Source organism: Microcaecilia unicolor, chromosome 3 (assembly GCF_901765095.1).
Source record: "Microcaecilia unicolor chromosome 3, aMicUni1.1, whole genome shotgun sequence".
NCBI lineage: Eukaryota > Metazoa > Chordata > Amphibia > Gymnophiona > Siphonopidae > Microcaecilia > Microcaecilia unicolor.
In genome coordinates, this window is record NC_044033.1 from 514586567 (window position 1) to 514612463 (window position 25897).

The window sequence follows — 25897 nt, forward strand, 5'->3', positions numbered from 1 at the left end:
GAACCACCAGTGTCAAAGTTGAAACTGACTTATAAAGCAGTACAATCATGTCCCACAAAGAACCAAGTTATGCTGTCTGGTTTAGTCAAACCTCCTGACTCTGTCCCAGTACCTGGGCAAAATTGTGATGGAGCCACCATAACAGTTGGTCACGACACTCATAATATCAGGAGCCTTCTCTCCAACTGCAACTGCTTTCCCCAGCATCCTTCCTACAAATTGGGAGCTCCCATCTACAGTCAAAATACAGGAATGTGATGCTTCTAGCTGCTACTCTATAGCCAAAGATGCTATAGCAGATGGAAGTAGAGAACACCGCAGCTCCGGACTAAGAGTGGTTTCGAGTTCTCCAAAAGACGATGCTTCTAATGCCCTAGCCGAGCTGGTCTGTGGAATATTAGACAAACTAGTAAGTAGCTCTGGAATCATCATCTCTCTATAAGGGGAAGATTCCTGGGCTTCCAAGGGGAAATTCCTTGTCTTCCCCCTTAAGGTTTCCCCATAACTGCAGAAAACCTTGGAGCACTTCTTGACCCATTCTTTTGCACATTCCATCTGTGTAGGAGGGGTTATCCTGTACTCTTCCTGGATTTGGGCTTCAGCTGAATCATCTTCACATTAGACTACTGGTTTTTACAGCTTCATGTGCCCTCCTACAATATAGGCTATGTCTTTCTCCTGACTTTTAACAACACAGTGGTCTAAGTCTTTCTCCTTTTAACACCACACACTTTCCTAATATTGCAGTGTATTGGTATAGTCTTTCATTAGCTTCTGTGGAGTCATGTTGAATGATGATGGCAGGGAGTTCTATCTCGTGGCCATTTTAGGGTATCTGTGAAATTGAGCAGTTGTCGAGAGTCTGGTTTCTAGTAAGTAGGCATGAAAGTCACATTATTGGCATTATGTAAGCCACATTGAGCCTGCAAATAGGTGGGAAAATGTGGGATACAAATGTAACAAATAAATAAAAAACAAGGAGGTCCCTGCCGAACACTTGGATGTTTTCACCGGGACGTGTTTTTTTAACAAATAAGGCACAAAAAGGTGCCCAAAATGACCAGATGACCACCGGAGAGAATCGGGGATGACCTCCCGTTACTCCACCAGTGGTCACTAACCCCCTCCCACCCTCAAAAAAACATGTTTAAAAATACGTTGTGCCAGCCTCAGATGTCATACTCAGGTCCATGACAGCACATTCAGGTCCCTGGAGCAGTTTTAGTGGGTACTGCAGTGAACTTCAGACAGGGGGACCCAGGACCATACCCCCCCTACATCTGGGGAGGAAACAGCGAGCTCTCCAAAACCCACCACAAACCCACTGTACCCACATGTAGGTGCCCCCCTTCACCTGTAAGGGCTATGGTAGTGGTGTACAGTTGGGGGTAGTGGGTTTTGGGGGGCTCAGCACACAAGGTAAGGGAGCTATGTTCCTGGGAGCATTTTATGAAGTCCACTGCAGTGCCCCCTAGGATGCCCGGTTGGTGTCCTGGCATGTCAGGGGGGACCAGTGCACTACAAATGCTGGCTCCTACCACGCCCAAATGGCTTGCATTAGGCCGTTTTTGACATGGACGTCTTGGGTTTCGAAAATCGCCGAAAGTCAGAAACGTCCATGTCTAGGAGCATCCAAATTTAAGGATTGCATTTTCGAAACGAAAGATGGACATCCACCTTGTTTCAAAAATACGGGTTTCCCTGCCCCTGGATTTTGCCGTTTTGCAAGGACGTCCAAATCACAACTTGGACGTTTCTTTCGAAAATGCCCCTCTGAGTGATCCAACGTTAACTCAGCTATTATGCAGTAAGTGCACGTTACCTAGAACACTCTAGCAGGATGATGTTTTCATGCCCGTGCCACACCTTCTCCCAGAAAAATTCCCTAATGCATACGCTAACAGATATATTACCGCAAAACACCTTAATACCATCATGTGGGATTCCACATGTGTTCACAGCTTATCACACTTCGGTAAGCATGCCCCTATAGTATTAGTATAGTATATAGTATAGTATAGTCCTGACGATTATTATACTTTAGACCATGTCTCCCAATCTCCTTATGCTCATCCCTTAACCTTTTCCTCACCATCCTTCCTACTCCTTACTCCTCCCAATTTCTTCTCCTTTTGCTCATCCTATCTTTGTTTACCTCTCCATGCTCAATTTACATATCCTCAAAACCCCACTATCACTATGTTTACTACAACTTGTAATATTCTGCTTCAAGACTTTGTAATTCTATTTACTATGTAAGATGCATTGACCATGCCATCTGTGGGAAAGCGCGGGATACAAATGTAATCCTATATAATAAAACGCACTTCCAACATTCTGAAGCTGACTGCATGGCTGAGACATTCCTGCTCTCTGTATCCATCTCCTGAATTGACATCACCTACTTCCGGGTTTGTCACAAACAGAAGTGACCAACCACACGAGGTTTCGCGGCTTCAGAATGTTGGAGGTGCATTCTATTAAATAGGATTGGTCAGTTCCTTGAAGCACAGCCAGAGCTCAGCGTCCTGCACAGTAACGCTCAGAAACCAGAGAGAGAGGGGGGGGGGGGGGGGGGCTGACACCAGAGAGGAGGGGGTATCTCTGTCACACACACACACACTCTCTCTCTCACAGTCAATGTCTTTCTCTCTCTCTCACTCTCACACACTGTCTCTCACACACTCTATGTCTCACACTGTATCACATTCACTCTCTGTGTCACACAGTCACTCACACACTCTCTTGGTCTCATACACTCAGTCTCACAGAGAGTCTGTGTCTCACACACACTCTCTCTCTCGCACACACTGTATCTGTGTGAAACACACACTCTCTCTCTCTCACTGTGTGTCACATACGTACTTGCAAAGACTCATTCTCACACACACACACTCTCTCTCACAGACACACTCGCACCCAGACTCACTCACTCTCTCACACACACACACTTGCACATTCACTCTCTCTCTCACACACAGTCACTCTCACATACACTCTCTTAAACATACACACTCCGAGGAAAACCTTGCTAGCGCCCATTTCAATTGTGTCAGAAACGGGCCTTGGGCTCTTAGTTAGGGAGGAGGCGAAGAAGGCACAAGTTTCAGCCTTCTAAAGTTTTGTTTGTGGTGAGGTCTGGCTGCAGTAGTTTTTTTTCTGTTGTTTCGGTTTGTTTTTTAAATTTTCTTCATTGGTCCTAATTGAATGTTTGTTTACTGGTTCTTTTTCCTTTGGTTTTGGATTTGATTTCCTCGATGTACCTTTCATTTTCTGTGTCATTCTGATTAATGTGACTGTTTAAGTATTCATAAAGTATAAATTAAAAAAAAATGAACTTGTTCAGAGTTAGTCACTACTAATATTCATCCTTATAAATACTGAGAATATTTTCCGGATATTTCTAAACACAATTCTGAACCCAACAGGTTGTTATTCAGTGCCACATCTTGCAGTGTTTTAATATTACCTCTGCATTGAGGTTGTCGGCGATGCTTCCCAGGAACTGGCTTTCGATGGGGTTCTGTTGCGTTAGTAGGGAGAGGTAGTGGCTGAGCTTATCATGGGTCGTTATAATGGTGCCTTCTCCAAACTTGTCAAATTGAGGTCTCCCAGCTCTCCCAAAAATCTGAATGACGTCTAGAATTCCTAGGTCAACAAAAGAGCCCCTTTTGGCATCATAGATTTGTGTTCCCTAGACGGGGGGGGAAAAATATCAAAATTAACATAGATACACATGAATATAATCCTCATGATCTGAATACTGAAATTAGGTAAACACAGTCTGAATGCAAATGTGTACTACAAGCAAACATAATAATCTAATAGTGAAAACAGTTTTATAATACAAATGAGTAGGGAAGTAGTGTCACCTTGTTTTTGTTTTAAGGGTACATAAGTACATAAGCACCGCCATACTGGGAAAAGACCAAGGGTCCATCAAGCCCAGCATCCTGTCTCTGACAGCGGCCAATCCAGGCCAAGGGCACCTGGCGAGCTTCCCAAACGAACAAACATTCTATACAATCAAGCCATTGTGACATCACTAATGAGGTTGGCTCTTATTGGTGGAATGAGCCACTATGACATCACAATAGGTTAAATCACTGCTCTATGTAATAAAAGTGAGCCAAGTAGAGGACATAAGTACATAAGCACCGCCATACTGGGAAAAGACCAAGGGTCCATCAAGCCCAGCATCCTGTCTCTGACAGCGGCCAATCCAGGCCAAGGGCACCTGGCGAGCTTCCCAAACGAACAAACATTCTATACAATCAAGCCATTGTGACATCACTAATGAGGTTGGCTCTTATTGGTGGAATGAGCCACTATGACATCACAATAGGTTAAATCACTGCTCTATGTAATAAAAGTGAGCCAAGTAGAGGACATAAGTACATAAGTAATGCCACACTGGGAAAAGTCCAAGGGTCCATCGAGTCCAGCATCCTGTCTCTGACAGCGGCCAATCGAGGCTTCAAGAACCCTGCAACCCCCCCCCCCCCCTAAAATTTTTTTTAAAAAAATAATATTCAATGGACTTTTCCATCAGGAATCTGTCTAAACCCCCTTTAAATTTCGTAAGGCCAGCTGCTGTCACTACATTCTCCGACAACGAGTTCCACAGTCTAACTACACGCTGAGTAAAGAAACATTTTCTCCTATTTGTTTTAAGTCTACCATATTCTAGCTTCATCTTGTGTCCCCTGATTTTGTTGTTGTTTGAATCTGTCCGCTCTAATCCGCTCATTATCTTGTAGACTTCTATCATATCACCCCCTCAGCCGCCTTTTCTCCAAGCTGAAGAGCCCTAACCTTTTCAGCCTTTCCTCATAGGGAAATCGTTCCATTCCCTTTATCATTTTCGTCGCCCTTCTCTAATTCCTTTATATCTTTTTTGAGATGCAATTGGACACACTATTCGAGGTGCGGTCGCACCATGGAGCGATACAACAGCATTATAGCATCCTCGTGTTTGTTTTCCATCCCTTTCCTAATAATACTCAACATTCTGTGCGCTTTCTTAGCCGCCGCAGCACACTGAGCAGACGTTTTGCCACTTGCACGCCCAATCCCCCAGTCTCGCGAGGTCCTCCTGTAATCTTTCACACTCCTGCAACTTGACGACCCTGAATAACTTTGTGTCATCTGCGAATGTAATTACCTCACTAGTTACTCCCATCTCTAGGTCATTTATAAATATGTTAATGGTAAGAGTTACGTATTTCATATACTGCATTTCTGTGGTACTATCAAAGCAGTTCACATATTATACGCAGGTATTTTCTCTATCTCTGGTGGGCTCACAGTCTGACCCTTTTACGAAGGCGCAAGAGGGCTTCCATGTGGGTAAGCATGCGGCACAAGAGTACTACTGATGGGCATGTCCAGGTGCCCTGCAGTAGTTTTGCTTTTCTAACACGGGGGATGGGGAGTAGGCGTTACCGGTGGTAATCGGGCAGTGCAGACAGATTGCCTCATGCTGCCCGATTACCTCATGAGTAGAATGTGAGCCCTTACTGCCTACTAAATAGGAGGAGGTAAGGGCACAGGTGGTGATGGCCACACGCTAATTTCAGCCATTTTAGAACTGTGCTAAAAAGTGGCAAGAGTGCACGGGAAACCCATGTGCTAAAACTACTTCCGGCCACTTTTTAGCATGGCTTAGTATAAGGACTCCTTTTTTTTTTTTTTTTGGTACTGTATGCTTTAGGTTTTTTAAATACTGTCTAATTTACTTAAAAGTAGGGCTGTATTTTGACTAAAAATTTTAATAATGATTAATTGCACAATTAAAAAAATGTTAAAATCACAATTAATGGTGTTTTATTTATTTACTTATTTCTCCCTGCAGCTCCTTGTGACTCTGGGCAAATCACTTAACTGCCATTGCCCCAGGTATGATATAAGAACCTGTATATCATATGTAAACCGCTTTGATTGTAACCATTACCTCTCTCTCTTCCCATTCTCCCTCCCTCCCATTGTCCAGCACCTCTCCCTCCCTTCCCTCCACCCCCATGAGCGGTGACACAAACTTGATGGTGAGCAGTACCAAGCTCTTCTCATGATTTCTGCAGCTCATCACCTCGGCCATAGCTTCCACTAGTGGCCCCTTCAGTTCTGAATTCTGGTTTGAAAGCTGACTCCCCTCCCCCCACACATTTATACCTGCCCCAAAGTGTGTAAATTGCAACAGCACCCCTGTTCCATCAAAAGTACACCCTTTTATATTTCAACAATTTTTATTGAAAATCCAGCACGTTAAACATATTCCATACATTTTACATTACAAAATTTTTGCCATATCAGAACATGCTGCATATGAACGACATAATAGTATTCAACACTCAAGATTTAACATTTTCTCCCTGTTCCACCCAACCTTCCCTCTCCCCCCTCTCTAGTATTACAGTCACAACTTTAAAGGTTTAGGTAATAACAATACTGTATCCCCTCTGGAATGGGTCAATAGCGCCAATATGGAGATTTTTACTCTATAATAGTCTCCACCATGTTTGCTCAACATCCATTTTAGGCTCGCTAGGCTATATTGCCCCTACCAAGTTTCGTCTGGAGCCTTTTGACTTGTCAAAACTTATATTCTTGACCACATAACGAATACACATATACCATTCCAATTTGATAACACTCAGTTAGAAAAGGTTATCTGCCATATGTATGTGGTACATCATCCTCATTGACCTATCCAATTTATAATCCCCCTCTCCCTTTTTCCTCAAAGAAAGCATTTGACTCACCAGGCCTTGAAAGTCTAAATGTTCAACTTTTGAAAAAGAACAGGCCTTACTTAATGAAGCTTTTTCAATTTTAAACCAGTTATTGTGATCTATCATTTATCTTCTGATTACTTATGGTATGTTATGTATTTATTGCAGTTAATTTATCCTAACCTTATTCTCTCACCGATTTCAACCTTATCAAATACAAATACATTCAACCCCCACGCAACTGAACATTATATAATGTAAATTGAGGTAACTTACCCTATGATCCTTTTCCCCCTACCCCTTCTCCCTTCCCTGTGAAGTACATCCTTTTTTTTTCGATTATGGGTCGAGGACGTCCATGTGTTAGGCACGCCGAAGTCCCGCCTTCGACACGCCCCAGCGATGGAAAGCAGTTGGGGACGCCCAAAATCGGCTTTCAATTATGCCGATTTTGGGCATCGCCAACTACTTTCCATCGCGGGGGCATGTTGAAGGTGGGACTTCGGCATGCCTAACACATGGATGTCCTCGACCCATAATCGAAAAAAAAGGGTGTCCTTGATGAACACTTGGATGACTTTACTTGGTCCTTTTTTGTTATGAACAAGCCACAAAAAGGTGCCCGAATTGACCAGATGACCACCGAAGGGAATCAGGGATGACCTCCTCTTACTGCGCCAGTGGTCACTAACCCCCTCCCCATCCTCAAAAAAATAGTTTAAAAATATTTTGTGCCAGCCTCTAATGTCATACTCAGGTCCATCACAGCAGTATGCAGGTCCCTGGAGCAGTGGGTGCAGTGCACTTCAGGCAGGCGGACCCAGGCCCACCCTCCCCCACACCTGTTACACTTGTGGTGGTAAATATGAGCCCTCCAAAACCCACCACAAACCCACTGTACCCACATGTAGGTGCCCCCCTTCACCTGTCTTTGGTAATGGTGTACAGTTGTGGGTAGTCGGTTTTGGGGGGGGGAGAGGCTCAGCACCCAAGGTAAGGGAGCTATGTACCTGGGAGCTTTTTCTGAAGTCCACTGCAGTGCCCCCTAGGGTGCCCGGTTGGTGTCCTGGCATGTTAGGGGGACCAGTGCACTACGAATGCTGGCTCCTCCCATGACCAAAGGGCTTGCATTTGGTCGTTTCTGAGATGGGCGTCCTTAGTTTCCATTATCAACGAAAGTCAGAAACGACCAAGTCTAAGGACGACCATCTGTAGGGACGACCTAAATGTCAAGATTTGGGCCTCCGCGGCTGTATTATCAAAACGAAAGATGTATGTCCATTTTGTTTCGATAATTTGGGTTTCCCCGCCCCTTCGCCGGGACGTCCTCAGGAAAACTTGGGTGCCCCTTTCGATTATGCCCTTCCACATCATAACCCCCCCCCCAAGCCATAGATTTTTTGCACCTGGAAAAATCACATGCAACATGGAAAGCCCAGTCAAACTCTCTGGATTGTTTCAAATCTACCAGCTCAGGAAGAGATATCTGAAAGTACTGAGAGTTAGAATTATCAATCTGAGCACAGGTTTTGAAAGCTGACTAAATTAAAAATCTAAAACCAAACCCAAATAAGGCTAACAATATATTGGAGCATAACAATTCGAAAAACTGAAGTTAAAGCACATCAACTTGGTTCTGTTGTCAGAGTACGAGTGAATAACCAGACTGTGCACTTACCTTAATAATAACAGCATGTGCAGGAAGATTGACACCCCAGGCCAACGTGGCTGTACAAACCAGCACTTTGATATGCCCTTGAGAAAAAAGGTTCTCAACCAAACTTCTATCTTGTCGCAGCATTCCTGCATGATGAATACTAAATCCATCTGGAAACAGCTCACGTAGCTGTTTATTTCTGGATCTCTGCACCTGTAGCAGACAATATTAGATTGGGGGGGGGGGGGGGGGGAGAGGGGAGGAGGACAGAGAAACCCAACAGATAAATTACAAGATATGTGAAAGACTTACTAATCACAATATGCCTTCTAAGAGAGAAAAAGTTCCTTTAACTAAATAGCTATGGACTGATTTGTTCAAATCCTCAAAAACAAAATAAACACACAGAAAAACAAAAATAAACAAAACATAGAGCCACACACAAGCAAAATCTTTTTAAAAAGAGTTAAATACATCCATCTAGGAAAATGAGTCTATTTGAAAAACAGAGCATTGTACTACATATATAACCTGTTCCTATCATGAGGGTCCCAAGATAATTCATCAGTTTGCTGGTTAACAAGACTCCAAAATCAACTCCTATTATAATTGTGGTATCTCAAGTGAGCTTTGGGCCTTTAAACACACCAAACCATAGTTAAAGCAGAAAATCGAATCCTTTTTTTTTTTTTAATGTTACATTTGTACCCCACGCTTTCCCACTCGTGGCAGGCTCAATGCGGCTTACATGGGGCAATGGAGGGTTAAGTGACTTGCCCAGAGTCACAAGGAGCTGCCTGTGCCTGAAGTGGGAATCAAACTCACTTCCTCAGTTCCCCAGGACCAAAGTCCACCACCCTAACCACTAGGCCACTCCTCCACTGTTGCTACTATTTGAGATTCTACATGGAATGTTGCTATTCCACTAGCAACATTCCATGTAGAACTCGGCCCTTGCAGATCACCAATGTGGCCGCGCAGGCTTCTGCTGCTGTGAGTCTGACGTCCTGCACGTACGTGCAGGACGTCAGACTCACAGAAACAGAAGCCTGTGCGCCCTTCTACATGGAATGTTGCTAGTGGAATAGCAACATTCCATGTAGAATCTCCAATAGTATCTATTTTATTTTTTGTTGCATTTGTACCCTGCGCTTTCCCACTCATGGCAGGCTCAATGCGGCTTACATGGGGCAATGGAGGGTTAAGTGACTTGCCCAGAGTCACAAGGAGCTGCCTGTGCCGGGAATCTGCTTCAAACTGCTCTTCTTAGCAGTCCCGCTGCTGAGGCAGCGGCATAGCAAGGGCAGGGCAGTGGGGGCGGTCTGCCCTGGGTGCATGCCGCTGGAGGGGTGCAGAGAGCAGCCGCACGCCTGTCGGCTCCGCTGTTTCTCTGCTCCCTCTGCCCTGGAACAGGGAGTCAGCGGAGCCGAGAGCCGCGCAGCTGCTCCCAACAGCCAGGAATGCACCCGGGGGGGGGGGGGGGGGTTGATGCGCTGGGGGAGGTGTCATGCTGCACCGGAGGGGGGGGAGGGGTGCGCATCGGCGATCCGCCCCGGGTGGCAGCCGACCTAGGATCGTCACTGTGCTGAGGGAAGGATGAGTGGCCTAGTGGTTAGGGTGGTGGACTTTGGTTCTGGGGAACTGAGGAACTAAGTTCAATTCCCACTTCAGGCACAGGCAGCTCCTTGTGACTCTGGGCAAATCACTTAACCCTCCACTGCCCCATGTAAGCCACATTGAGCCTGCCATGAGTGGGAAAGCGCGGGGTACAAGTGTAACAAAAATAAAATAGATACTATTGGAGATTCTACATGGAATGTTGCTACTATTGGAGATTCTACATGGAATGTTGCTATTCCACTAGCAACATTCCATGTAGAAGGCTGCACAGGCTTCTGTTTCTGTGAGTCTGACGTACGTGCAGGACGTCAGACTCACAGAAGCAGAAGCCTGCGTGGTCACATTGGTGATCTGCAAGGGCCAACTTCTACATGGAATGTTGCTAGTGGAATAGCAACATTCCATGTAGAATCTCAAATAGTAGCAACAGTGGAGGAGTGGCCTAGTGGGCATCCAGTGAGGGCCTCTTGCTGTAGTATAATTATACAGGTGGTGGACTTTGGTCCTGGGGAACTGAGGAACTGAGGAAGTGAGTTTGATTCCCACTTCAGGCACAGGCAGCTCCTTGTGACTCTGGGCAAGTCACTTAACCCTCCATTGCCCCATGTAAGCCGCATTGAGCCTGCCATGAGTGGGAAAGCGCGGGGTACAAATGTAACAAAAAAATAAAAAATAAAAAAATAAAAACTGTACCAGCAATAGCTGAGAGACTGCTATCACTGGCAGAGTTTTGGGAATCTTCCTCCAGCTACTCCTGAGGCCCTTCTGACTTTCCTTTACTCAGAAGTTTTATTTTTCCTGATCCGAGTCATGTCCTCCTGCCTAGGCTTCCTAGTTTTAGCGGCCCAGGGAAGATGTGTCTTACGGACAACTAGAGTTTGCCTAGGCATTTCCTAGCGATAATATACTTATTTTCTAACTTAATATACAGCACCCCAAGTACCAGAAACAGTTTCAGAAGATGATCTTTATCAAAGAATAAATCGCTACATCACGGCTGGGCAACACGAAAGTTGGAAAGATGGACTGGATGAAGATACATCAAGATCAAGGGCACCAAGGCTTACCCCATGTTTACTAAGCCACACTAGCAGCTGCAGTGCGCTAATGTTGACACGGCCCATTAACTTTGAATGGGATGCGTCAGCATTGCCGTGAGGCAGCCACTAGCATTGCTTAGTAAATGGGGTAGGTGGGTTAGTATACTGAGGAGAACAACAGATTTCAAAACAAAACCTAAAAGACCCTATAGGTGAACTAATGCCTACATAAAGCAGTTTGAAGTACTGAAAAAATGTATGAGAACATGAAATGAGACATAAAGCCAAAGAAGAAAACTGTCAAATACTCACCCAGAATATTCTGACTTCCATTAAACTATTGTTCTAACCTGAACTTGTTCCTTCAGGCAAAAAAACTATTAATGTTCTTTTTGTCCAAATAAAAGTTGGAAAGAATCAAGAATGTCTGTCCTGGAGCAAACTAACTCCAAAAGTGTAACAGAATGGGATAAAACTTGGCATAGAGGAAACAAGTGAAAAGACATATCAAGCTTGAAAGGGGGCCAGAATGAACCAGGGGTTCTAGAGAAATAAGTCCTTGCCCCCTCCCATAAAAAGACACACTGCATTTGTATAGTAGAAGCATGTCCATCTTTTAATACAACATTCACATATACATGTACAGGCCCATCATCTTCCAGATACCATGGAAGAAACAGTTCCAACAGATGCAGCATATAGACACTGATTCATTAACACAGCAATAAGGAAATGCACTTTTCAAACTCCCTCCTCTCTCATGTTGTCTTTCAATTACAGACACACCAGTGGCTTAGCCACAGGTGGGCCTGGGTGGGCCAGGGCCCACCCACTTAGGGTTCAGGCCCACCCAACAGTAGCACATGTTTAGCATTAACTGATGGGGATTCCAAGCTGTACCAGCTGAAGACATCCCCCTGATGGTAATGAAATTGGTGTGCTCCACGCAGTGGATTAGGAAGGGGGGGGGGCAGTGGGGCGGTCCGCCCCGGGTGCATGCCGCTGGGGGGGGGGGGGTGTCGGCTCCGCTGGTTCCCTGCTCTCTGTGCCCCGGAACAGGTTACTTCCTGTTCCGGGGCAGAGAGAGCAGGGAACCAGAGGAGCCGACGTAGCTCCCAGCGACGTGCACTCGGGGCGGAGCGGCCCTCCCACCCGTCCCCTTTCCTATGTCAGAGGTAAGAGTGGTCTCCGAGGGGGGGGGGGGGTGCGCAGCGGCGACCCGCCCCGGATGTCAGCCGCCCTCGCTATGGCACTGGCTCCACGATACTGGCACCTGCAAATGTTCTGTTTTCAGCGCATGCCTGCTGAAGACTGCCAAGGTGGAGAGAAGCACTTTCCCACCAGCTTAGATATTTTTGGGGGGGAGGGGGAGAACACTTGGTGCCCACCTACTTCTTGCCTAGGCCCACCCAAAATCTGCTGTCTGGCTACACCCCTGAGACACACAGAGAGCCAACAGATAGGAAGATACACATGTAAACATATAAACATACCCACGCAAGCATGCACAGACACACCTGCCCCGACACAAACACAAACATATAAAACAAAAACACACAAACAGGCCCCCAACCCCCCCCCCCCACACAGTGGTTCAAAAGAATTCCATGATATTTATTTATTGGGATTCATTAACAACCTTTATGAAGAGATTCACCCAAGGTGGTGTAAGAAGGTACAGTTTAACATAAAATTTACAGTTTTGTTAACAGTTTAATAATAGCAAAATGACCAAATATAAGCATAAAATATAATAAATGAGGTAAACTTAAAAACAGCAAACTGAAACCTAATAATAGAACTAAAACAATATACACATAACTGCATTAAAATTCAAATAACAGAGATAAAATATGTTAGCATAACACTAATGAAACACCAAATAAGCACAAATTAGAACAATCATCATAGATATGATGCTAATTTTTTTGTACACTACAGCTTATCATGTAACCAAGGGGCCAAGTGCAGATATACAAATGGGGACAAGATGTGTGGTACAGAGTCAGTTGTGATAAATAGATGGGCGGCTAAACTCAAAGCAAGTTCTTTGTACAGTTAAACAAAACATAAGGAACTGATCTAAGTTACAGTGTGTGTAACAAGGAGCGGAACAAGGGTATAGTCAGTCACCCTATGTATTAAAGGCTTGGGAGAAGAGCCAGACTTTCACCTGCTTCTTGAAGTAAAGGTAGTCTCGAGTTAGATGTAGCTCCTCTGGGAGTAAATTCCAGAGCGTGGAGGATACTCCTGAGAAGGCTGACTGGCGGGTATCACATCATACAATTTGTTTTCACGAGGGTACAGAGAGTGATGCTCCTTGAGAGGACCTTAGAGGTCTCAACGGTAAAGGCTAACTTATTCTTTAATTACTCTGGCCCATTATATCTGAGGGCCTTGAAAATCAGAATTTTAGCCCTGTAAGGTACTGGTAGCCAGTGTAGTTTTTGCAGGAAGGGTGTGATATGGTCAAACCGCTTGCAGTCCTCTATCAGTGATACTGCAGCATTTTGTATAAGTTGGAGATGACGCAAACTCTTTTTGGTCTGACCAGTATATGGGGCATTACAGTAGTCTAGTCATGAATTTATTATGGCATGGACCACTGTGGTCAGACTTACCTTTTCAATATATGGAGAGAAATGTTGTAGCTCCCACAGTTGATAGAGAAAATTATTATTTTTTTACTTTATATTTATTGAAATTTATATATTATCACAAGTACAAACTTGCTACAGAAAAGACGTTTGAAGTGAGATTAATGTAAACAAGATATATGTCTGAACAGAAAGCTAGAAGTCTCCAAAACCTCACCAGTCCACAATTATGGGGGACAACTATTAGATTGTAAGCTCTTTGAGCAGGGACTGTCTTTCTTCTATGTTTGTGCAGCGCTGCGTATGCCTTGTAGTGCTATAGAAGTGATAAATAGTAGTAGTCTCTTGTAACCAGAGCTAATAGTGTGATGTCATAATGCCTCAGGCCACCAATAAGAGCCAACCTCATCAGTGATGTCACAATGGCTTGATTGTCCTATACTTGGCTTACTTTTATTACATAGCTCTTTGAGCAGGGACTGTCTTTCTTCTATGTTTGTGCACCGCTCCGTATGCTTTGTAGCGCTATAGAAATGCTAAATAGTAGTAGTAGTAGTAACTAATACATAAATAAAATAAATTGATAATAAAGCAATTGACATGAGATCTCAAACAGTAGCAGTGGTTCCAGTCACTGCTTCTTTAATAGGAGCTGAAACCACTTGAGACTGGAGAGACTTAGAAGCAACAAAAGCTGACAACTGCCGGGGCTCAAAAAATATTTATATCGTACCCTGGTATTTAACTAAACATTTACACGGATAACGCTGGTTTTAACAATAAAAATGGCTGCCTTCTTTTTTTTGGCTATTCTTAGATACATCTGGAAGCAGCTGAATTTTAGGATTCATAAATGTTGTATCCTTTGTACGAAAAAAATATCCTGAGAAGCCAGACTCTATCGTGGTCCAAAACACAAGTAATCAAAAGAGTAGCTACCACAGGGTCAGAATCTGATCTTTAAAGGAAATCAGTCTAATCGTGACTGTCCAACTCAAGGGATGGAACTGGTTCTGCACCTCCCCCCCTGTTCCCTATTTATTCTTTGCCTGTGGAAGATAGTATGCACTAGTGACAGGGGGAAGGAACTGTCAGCAGGCACTTTTAATAATGCTGTCACAGATTTTTTTTATACATATCCAAAGCTGACACTGCCAGCACTCAAGGAAAATTAATAAATCTTAAATTCCTTCTTCTATTTGAATTAGCCAATAACTCCAGTCTACGATGAATAACAGAAACATTTTTAATAAAAGAAACATGCTTTTGTTGAACTTGCTGGAGATTGCTTTCTAAGTCAGATACACGTTGTTTTAAACCTCATACATCAGCTTGAATCATATCCTGCTATGATACAAACTTATCCATTTTTTGAGACATATTACTCATCTGAGCCAAAAGAGACTGTTCCATACTCTGGATGTCATCTCACAAAGTTTCTAGTGTAAAAGTCTTTGGTCTCACCCGTGTTGAAAGTAGGGGTTCTTTTTTATCTGTAAACACTAACATCTTTTCCGGAGATGGGAAGGCGGTAGAACGAGAGGACATGAAATGAGATTGAAGGGGGGCAGACTCAAGAAAAATGTCAGGAAGTATTTTTTCACGGAGAGAGTGGCGGATGCTTGGAATGCCCTCCCGCGGGAGGTGGTGGAGATGAAAACGATAATGGAATTCAAACATGTGTGGGATAAACATAAAGGAATCCTGTTCGGAAAGAAGGGATCTTCAGGAGCTTAGCGGAGATTGGATGGCAGAGGCGGGGCTGGTGGTTGGGAGGCGGGGTTAGTGCTGGGCAGACTTATACGGTCTGTGCCCTGAAAATGACAGACACAAATCAAGGTAAGGTATACACAAAAAGTAGCACATATGAGTTATCTTCTTGGGCAGACTGGATGGACCGTGCAGGTCTTTTTTCTGCCGTCATCTACTATGTTACTATGTTCAACATCACCCACTACTCAAGGCAGCTCCTGAAAAGACAGTGGGTTCCCTGCCGTCAAGATCTCCTCTCCTACAGTTGCTCTTGCAACTGAGGGTCACACCAGGACCACCTCTCCTGAACTCTCTTCATTGAGCCAGGGTTCTTGGCTCCCTTGTGGCATAGGCAGGAGAAACAGCAAATCTGGGGAGAGAGATACTTCCAGCCCACGGAGAGCTGACAACTCTCCTTCTGCTGCCGAACTCTCCAACAAGCCACCCGGAATAACTGCTGCTACCTCAGCCCAACGGAGAAACGTATCCATCGGGCTGGAAAACGACGGTGTCGAGGGTATTTATTTGTTGCACTTGTATCCCACATTTTCCCACCTATTTGCAGGCTCAATGTGGCTTACATAGTACCGTAGTGGTGTTCGCCAAGTCTGGTAGAGAAACAAATACAAGGTGATGCTATGGTCGAATAAGATTCATGCGTTTCAGATACAATGGGGATCGAAGAGCAGAGAGGTTATGTAGTGTCCATTACGAGCTTTAGTTTTGCTGTGTTGCAGAGTGTAGGTATTCATGTTGGGTCGGTAGGGTACGCCTTTTTGAACAGGTTGGTTTTTAGTGATTTCCTGAAGTTTTGATGGTCATAGATTGTTTTCACCGCTTTTGGTAGTGCATTCCATAATTGTGTGCTTACAGTTAAGCATGTCTTCATCTAGATGAGATTTTTGCCATTTTCTTTCAAGTTGATGTCCTTGACACTTAAAGACCTATAGTCTGGGGAAAAACCAGGGAGAACATAGGACCTTCTTGGATTTCCTGATGCACTGTCTCCTGTCCAGCAGAAAACAAGACATTAGGGCATGGGTTTGTTTTGTTCTGGCTGCCACTGTGGGGTTTGGCTTTCTACTTTGCTATACCTTGTACTATAAAGTTCATTTTTTTAAGCTCCAGTCCTTCATGCAACTCCTTACAGTTTGTGCATTTGAGTATTTCCCACCTAACTTAACTAAAAGCAATTCACTGTTTTGCTTTTAAAATCACTTGACTGAACGTGTAGTCATATAGAAGATATATTGGATGCAGGAAAAGAAATACCTAATACTTATCAGTTACAGAAAGAGATGTTAAGTAAGGTAAAGGAGTAAAAGGTCAAGGATTTGATATACCGCCTATCTGTGGTACAACCAAAGCAGTTCACATTTTTTATTATATACGGGTACGTTCTCTATTCCTAAAGAGAATTTTCATAGAAAAAACAAATGATAAATCATTTTGTAGTTCTAATTCCAAACAAGTGTTTAGCATATTTCTGATAGCATTGTTGCTAAGAAAGAAATGAGATGAATATTAACACTGTTTCAACTGTCTACTAATAAGCACATTCAAAACCAAGCTCAAGAGTTCTAGGAAACAAAGGAGAAATCATGAACAGAAGACGAGTAGGATAACAAGCTAACTTCCTTTTTGCAAAAGAGGCTGATTCAGTCCTGATTTTATTCCCCTGCATCCATTTTCCTCCTAGGGAAACCACAAATCCATGCGTACAATGGAACAAAATTAGTCCTGCATTCCAAAAGTGGAGTTAGTACACTACCCTAAACAAAATGGAGCAAATCTGAAGACTATCAGACTTATTTTCGAAAGAGAAGGGCACCCATCTTCCGACACAAATCGGGAGATGGGCGTCCTTCTCTCAGGGTCGCCCAAATCAGCATAATCGAAAGCCAATTTTGGGCGTCCTCAACTGCTTCCCGTCACGGGGATGACCAAAGTTCACTGGGACGTGTTGGCACCGTAGCAAAGACGGGACTGGGGCGTGATTAATAGATGGGCGTCCTCGGCCGATAATGGAAAAAAGAAGAGCGTCCCTGACAAGTACTTGGACGACTTTACTTGGTCCATTTTTTCTTGCGACCAAGCCGTGAAAAGGTGCCCGAACTGACCAGATGATCACCGGAGGGTATCGAGGATGACCTCCCCTTACTCCCCTCCACCATAAAAAAAAACTTAAATTTTTTTTTTTTTGCCAGCCTCTATGCCAGCCTCAAATGTCATACCCAGCTCCATTACAGCAGTATGCAGGTCCCTGGAGCAGTTTTAGTGGGTGCACTGCACTTCAGACAGGCGGACCCAGGCCCATCTCCCCCCACCTGTTACACTTGTGGTGGTAAATGTGAGCCCTCCAAAACCCACCCGAAACCCACTGTACCCACATGTAGGTGCCCCCCTTCACCCCTTAGGGCTATGGTAGTGGTGTACAGTTGTGGGGAGTAGGTTTGGGGGGGGGGGTTGGGGGGCTCAGCACAAAAAGTAAGGGAGCTATGCACCTGGGAGCAATTTCTGAAGTCCACTGCAGTGCCCCCTAGGGTGCCCGGTTGGTGTCCTGGCATGTCAGGGGGACCAGTGCACCACAAATCCAAGCCCTTTGGTCGTTTTTGAGATGGGCGTCATCGGTTTCCATTATGGCCGAAAACCAGGGATGACCATCTCAACATTTAAGTCGATCATCTTTAAGGTTGACCTAAATGTTGAGATTTGGGCGTCCCCAATCGTATTATCAAAACGAAAGATGGGACGCCCATCTTGTTTCGATAATATGGGTTTCCCTGCCCCTTTGCGGGGCTGTCCTGCGAGGACGCCCTCATGAAAACTTGGCCGCCCCGTTTGATTATGCCCCTCCACGCAAACCAATAAAATACAAATAAACCCTTAGTGTTTATCAGTTGAAAGAAATGTATACCATGTATAGTGGCAAGCATCCAGAGAACAAATCACCAGAAACCATCAGATCTTCAGAAACTATAAGGCTCGTTATTCAGCAATGGCAATGATTGTTTCTATTAAACGTCAGCCACCGTGGCCACATCACAGCTAGATATTCAACAGCAATATTCAGGTATTCATCAGCTTTGAATACCTAACTCTAAGACACAGCGCTGGGAAATACTCAGATAATATCGATATTCAGTGCCATTTCCGGGGTAACCCTTTGGATACCTCAACAGCTCTGTTGTTGTTCTAGGATATCTGGACAGATATTGGGTAGTAACATTAAATATCGCTGGTCTTTGGGTAACTTCCGGTTCCCTCCCAGGATAATGCTGATGAAAATTTGAGTATGGCCTCGGGAAATGCTACTTATCCAGACTGCAGCACCTACCACCTGCATAAATAGCTTTGAATATCAAACTGGTACAGTTAAGCCTCACCTAATCATAGTATTGATCACTGAGCTATGTTCAGTACATAGAAATCATATATAAAAATGGAGACTACTCATCCACATTAAAATGTGTCATGAAAAAAAGAGACCCCTCCCCCTCCCCCCCAAAAAAAACCCCAAAAACAAGTGCTTTCAATTAGAGATGATGTTTGTATTCGTTTCTCTTCCGGACTTGGCGAACGCCGTTACGGTACTATGTATTTATTTATTGCATTTGTATCCCACATTTTCCCACCTTTTTGCGGGCTCAGTGTGGCTTACAATAAGTTGTGAGTAATAGAAATACAATTTGTTACAACTCGGTTATAGATTACATTGTGAGGAGTTATGTGAGACAAAGTCAAAGTAACATTAAGGAATATAACAATGGAAAGAGCAGTGAAACATTGGAAGGAAACAACGGGAACTAAAAGGGGCAACATATAGTATCAGGAAGGCATTTGGTATACATTTTCTGTGAGTAAAGGTATAAGTGTGGTGAGATTACAGGGGATGAGAATTCAGAGTGGCTGTGTTGATGCATTACTGAACAGTGAGTGTGGGCTTTATGTGTTTTGGTTCTTTCCGTAAATTTTCTCAAAAAGATGGGTCTTCAATAGTTTGCGGAAGGTGGCTTGTTCGTAGATCATTTTCAGGTTGCGCGGCAGTGAATTCCAGAACTGCGTGCTCATGTAAGAAAAGGTTGACGCGTGCAGCGCCTTGTATTTCAAGCCCTTGCAATTAGGGAAGTGGAGGTTGAGGAAAGTTCGGGATGATCTTTTAGCATTTCTGGGTGGTAAGTCTATTAAATCAGACATGTAGGCTGGGGCTTCACCGTGGATGATTTTGTGGACTAATGTGCATGCTTTGAATGTAATGCGTTCCTTGAGTGGGAGCCAGTGTAGCTTCTCTCGTAAGGGTTTTGCACTTTCATATTGCCACATTGAGCCTACAAATAGGTGGGAAAATGTGGGATACAAATGTAACAAATAAAATAAAAATAAATAAAATATATATTAATTATATTTTACATTTTTTTATCTGATCCAGCAAAATCAATAACTCTGACAATTAAATTCATATCATGCTACAGTGCAACTGCACAGTACTAGTTTGCTGGAGTCAACCAGAAACAAGTTTGAGACATCTCTTAACATAATGCGCCTGTGTTGACGAGAAGTATGCGTGTGTTTGTGAGTGCAAAAGGGTGCCAGGGATCGCTCACAAACCGCAGTTCATCCTTCCACTGCTTATGCTCCCATTTTGTTTTACAAAACTAGGGGTTCTTTCGCAAAGCCACGGTAAAAAGTGGCCTGCGGTAGTGTGGTCCTGTCTTTTGAGCATGTGCTGGGCCACTTTGTACCATGGTTGGGGAAAAGGGCTGGGTAATTGGCGTGTGCAAATATTAAAACTAGCATGCGCCTATTTTCGGCCTGAGCCCTTACCGCCAGCCACTGACTTAGCGGTAAGGGCTCATGTGCTACCCGCATGGTAACCAAGCAGCGCGCCAACATGGCCACGCTGATTACCTGCTGAGAACGCCTCCACGGTAGAAAATAGAAAAATATTTTCTACTCTGGGATTCGGCATGCGCCAAACTCGGAATCACCGCCAGGCTGATGCACTACTCCAGCAGTAGTGTCGATCTGGCGCGCCATCTACACGTTATACCTCCTGCAGCTTTGCAAAAGGGCCCCCTTCGGTATTTTATTAAAATTTTGATGCTTTACTTGAATTTAAAAAAATACAAAGATGAATTGTGAATGTTCATATCACAGAAATCATCCACTGAGAGATTATAAGCATTTTTTCTTGGTTTACAGACCAAATGTTTTCAGAGAACTCTCCTAGGTTCAATGTTTGTTCAGTGTTCTGTTAATTACACTACATTTTTATTTTAAATTTAGTTGCAGGTTTCTACTGGAAATAATCATTATGTAATTAGTTGACATGTAAAACTGAAAAAGCACTGTACGCCATTAAATAATATTGTTACAGTTCTTGTACAGTTTCCTTAAGCTTCAAAGATTTCTACAGCAATTTATCATAAATGTTCTCAAGGGCCCTAAGGTATATTGAGAGGAATACAAGGTCTGCAACCAGTGCTCTAATTAAAATTGATTTTTCTTCAGCTTAGATGTTTGTTTCTTATATGCCCAAGGGCTAACCTTTTGCTGACATGTGTGCATGGAGTTACTGTAGTGCATACAGAAAAAAAAAAAAAGACCCAAGCGAGGTGTTGTAAGGGACTTATGCCAGTCCTGCACTGAAGAACACTACTAGATGAAAAGGTTAACTTGGCCACCACCTAATGCTTGAAAGCAGTAGAAAGGTCAAGGCAGCACTGTAAACAGCAAAGAATAACTATGCACAGCTCCAAACTAAGAGCAGGAGAGAGAACTTTCTCCAAGTAGTTTAAAGTATTCCCACCGCACATCTTCCTTTAATCACGAGGACGGTGTCAGCACAGATTAAACTCCCCAACAACGTTTTAGGATGAGGCAACGTACTTGGATACAGCGGATCTCACAATGTTCCATTTCCGAGGGGAAGCAAAAAGGGGAGCAGCGTGGTAGGGAAGAAGGCAAAAAGAAATGAAGAGGACGTTCAAAGCAGACGATGGGATAAAATGGGATAAGGATGAACGAAATAGGATGACAAGCAGAAAAGAGAACATATGAGTGGCAATCACAGGAAAAGTGAGTGACTGGGGGAAAACTACAACAGACAGCTTAGGAATTTCCAGGGTCTTCAGAGACTCATATTGCCCGCTCTCCCATCTGAACACAAATGCAGGGGACACCAGCTTCAGAGGAGCTCCTCAGTACCTTTCCGCTCTCATCTCTCCCTACACTCCTCCCCCTGAACTCCGTTCGCTGGGTAAATGTCTCCTGTCATCCCCCTTCTCCCCCACTGCTAACTCCCGGCTCCGTTCCTTCTATCTCGCTGCTCCCTATGCCTGGAATAGACTCCCTGAGCCGGTCCGTCAGGCTCAGTCTCTGGCTGTCTTCAAGTCTAGGCTTAAAGCCCACCTCTTTGCTACTGCTTTCGACTCCTAACCATGACTCTCTTACTCAACACCCTCACTTATCACCCCCACCACTGCAAGTTCCCCACCCCTAGCTGTCTGTTCGTCTGTCCAATTTAGATTGTAAGCTCTGTTGAGCAGGGACTGTCTTTTCATGTTAATTTGTACAGCGCTGCGTAAGTCTAGTAGCGCTATAGAAATGTTTAATAGTAGTAGTAGTAGAGCAGGGATAGCAACACGTCATGCAGGGGATACCACGGCTTTTAAATGTTATTAAGCAGTGGGGGAAAACAGATATTAATTTTATAAGACGGTGGTGGTGGGGGTTATGGAATGGTAAGGAGGATATAGTATTTGCAGAGCTGGCTGGTAGTACCAGAGGGGATGTCAGAGGGAGCAGGGATACCCATACTGGAAATGATCTTAGAAGGTGATGAATGACTTGACACAAATAAACTGTAAGATATAACTGAGCAACTCAAGATTAACAAATCATCAGGTCTGGGGAAACCACTACTTACACTGGAATGAGAACTCCAGAACTCCAGATTAATTCCCACAAACCCATCTGTTCATCACATATCTAGGAGTCAATGACAGCGACCTAGACTACATCTCCCGCCTGCTTCTCCCCTGTTCTATCCCCTTTCGCCTCATCAACCCCTCCCCCAATGCTCACCTAACCTTACTCACACCTCTCCTACTCCCTTCACTCTTGCCCATCCCCCTCCGCCTCATCTACCCTCCAATTGCTCATTTACCCTTGCTCATACTTCTCCTACTCCCCTCATCCCTGCATTTCTACATTCTTATTTCTTTTATTACTCCGATAATACTCAACTTATTTCTCTCCACCAATACTTTGTAATCCCAATTACTATGTAAGCCGCATTGAACCTGCTTTGAGTGGGAAAGCGCGGGGTACAAATGTAATAAATAAATAAATAAACAAACAAACTCTGAGATCATTCTGTCAGAGACTGTGGATGGCCCTGATGGGTCTACGGTTTGACCCAGCATAGCACTCCTTATGCTTTTATTCACTTAAGGGCCCTTTTACTAAGGTGCGCCGAAAAACAGGCTGCACTAGTGTAGGCACGTATTTTGGGCGCGCGCAGATTCATTTTTCAGCGCGCCTGTAAAAAAAGGCCTTTTTGAAATTTTTGCCGAAAATGGAAGTGCGTCAAAATAAAAATTGGCAGGCATCCATTTTGGGTCTGAGACCTTACCGCCGGCCACTGACTTAGCAGTGAAATCTCACGCGTTAACCGTGTAGCAATTGTCTACATGCGTAGAATGATGATTACCACCCAGTTTCTGCTGCGTACCAAAAAATAAAAAAATATTTTCCGGCGCCCGTAGCGGACGTGCGTCAGAAATGAAATGACCACGTGTGGTAGCCGAGCGGTAAGTCCAAACTGATGTGCGTTGGGTGCGCACAGGCACCTACACGGCTTAGTAAAAGGGCCTCAAAGTATTTCCAAAACAGCAGTTGTTATTTGTTTTACCCTATTTGCCCCCGAGTCTAAAATGATTTTGGGTCACCGGTCAATTTTGTATTTTTAAGAAAAAATCTGCATCCTCAGAACCACAGAGACTAGGGGCTTTGCACATTTAGGGCCAGGTCCTATATAAGGCACCTAAAAGATCAGCGCAGTAAACATTTCCGCCTAAGCATATTCTATAAGCGGCGCCTAGATTTAGGTGTGGTATATAGAATACGCTTAGTTGATATCCCAGCGCCTAAAACTACGCGCCTCCATTTAAACCAACAAAAATGTGGCATAAATCCTGCATGCAGTTATATTCTATAACTATGCACGCAAATTTGGGAATGTCCATTTCCCCACCCATAGCCACGCCCCTTTTGAACTACACGCATTAGAATTTAGGCGCAGTTCATTACAGAATAGGCTTAGCGAGTTGTGCACGTAAAGTATAATTATCGCCAATTAGTACTCATTATTGCTTAAGTGCTGTTAAAAACACTGATTGGGCTCTTAAGCCAATTAAGTTACGTGCATTGTTATAGAATACGCCTGGATTTCGACACGGATCTCTAGGCGCGCTATATAGAATCCGGCAGTTAATGGTGCTCCATTTCTTCTAGTACTAACACTAATAAACTGTAGCAAATAATGGTCTGCTTCACATTTGTGGCAACAAAGCAACAAAGGACTCAAATACAAATCCATCTATGCAACCAGCTTTTCCTATTTAAGCACACAACTATGGAACGCATTGCCAAAAGCAGTAAAAACTACGCTCGACCATCTTCACTTCCGGAAATCATTAACGACATATCTCTGGACACCTATGTCATAATGAAACCAATGACCTTAATGAACATTACCTGACTCTTCCTCCCCTCTCCCTCTCTAAAACCCCCAATATGTACTTCACCCCACCACAATATCACTTTGTATTATCCACACCATGTATTTGTTCATAGCGGAATTGGCTTTCGCCATTAACGGTACTATGTAAGCCACATTGAGCCTACAAATAGGTGGGAAAATGTGGGATACAAATGTAACAAATAAAATAAAATAAACAAAATATTGACAAACTATATGACTAAGGGGTCCTTTTACTAAGGTGCGACGAAAAATGGCCTGCGCTGTTATAGATGTATGTATTGGACGTGCGCGGGTCCATTTCTCAGCGTGCCTGCAAAAAAGGCTTTTTTGGGGGGAAGGGCAGCTGAAAATGGATGTGGGGCAAAATGAAAATTGGTGCGCATCCATTTTGGGCATCAGATCTTAACACTACCCATTGACTTAGTGGTAAATTCTCATGCATTAACAGGGCGGTAATCATCAGCGCACGTGCAATGCCGATTACTGCCTGGTTAGCGCTGTGCACCGGAAAATAAAATATTTTATTTTTTACGCGCGGCCAGTACACGTGCCGGAAATGTACTGGATGTGCGTAAAAAATAAAATTATCACCCGGACCATGCAGTAGCCGGGCAGTAGTTCTGAATTGGTGCATGTCGGGTGTGCATAGGCACCTATCCAGCTTATTTTCGAAACAGATCGCCGGCCATCTTCAGACACAAATCTGAAGCCAGCCAAATCGGTATAATGGAAAGCCGATTTTGGCCGGCTCCAACTGCTTTCCGTCGCAGAGACGGCCACAGTTAAAGGGGGCGTTTCGGAAGGGTATGGGAGGCGGGACAGGGGCATTGTTAAGAGATGGCCGGCTTCAGCTGATAATGGAAAAAAGAAGGCCAGCTCTGAGGAGCATTTCGCCAGCTTCACTTGGTCCATTTTTTTAGGACCAAGTCTCAAAAAAATGCCCCAATTGACCAGATGACCACCGGAGGGAATCGGGGATCACCTCCCCTTACTCCGCCAGTGGTCACCAACCCCCTCCCACCCAAAACAAACTTTTTTGCCAGCCTTTATGCCAGCCTCAAATATCATACCCAGCTCCCTGACAGCAGGTCCCTGGAGCAGTTTTTAGTGGGTGCAGTGCACTTCAGGCAGGTGGACCCAGGCCCACCCCCTCTACCTGTTAGACGTGTAAATAGGAGCCCTCCAACTCTCCCCCAAAACCCACTATACCCACATCTAGGTGCCCCCCTTCACCCATAAGGGCTATGGTAATGGTGTACAGTTGTGGGGAGTGGGTTTTGGGGGGGATTTGGGGGGCTCAGCACCCAAGGTAAGGGAGCTATGTACCTGGGAGCTATTTTTATTTTTTAATTTTTAGAAGTGCCCCCTAGGGTGCCCGGTTGGTGTCCTGGCATGTCAGGGGACCAGTGCACTAGAAATGCTGGCTCCTCCCACGACCAAATGCCTTGGATTTGGCTGGGTTTGAGATCGCCGGCATTAGTTTCCATTATGGGTGAAAACTAATGCCGGCCATATTTGACATTTGGCCGGCCCCAACTGTATTATCAAAACGAAAGTGGCCGGCCATCTTTTTCGATAATACGGTTCGGGCCTGCTTTTTGCGGCGCCGGCGCCGTTCCATTATGTCTTTCTAAGCGGCTTAGTAAAAGGGCACCTAAATTGTCTTTAGCAGCCCCATGTGACAAAAATGTGGCACAGTTACAGATTAGAGCTTGGACAGAAGACAGAATCCA

The 25897-nt window shown here is 44.3% G+C and overlaps 1 protein-coding gene across 1 annotated transcript in view; it reads right to left on the reverse strand.

Moving 5' to 3' along the window:
• LOC115467300 (activating signal cointegrator 1 complex subunit 3-like) overlaps positions 1-25897 on the reverse strand; it is a 689265-nt gene that overhangs the window by 352619 nt on the left and 310749 nt on the right. The window contains 2 exon segments of the mRNA XM_030199160.1: positions 3470-3694; positions 8410-8601. Coding sequence (XP_030055020.1) covers positions 3470-3694; positions 8410-8601 — 417 coding nt within the window.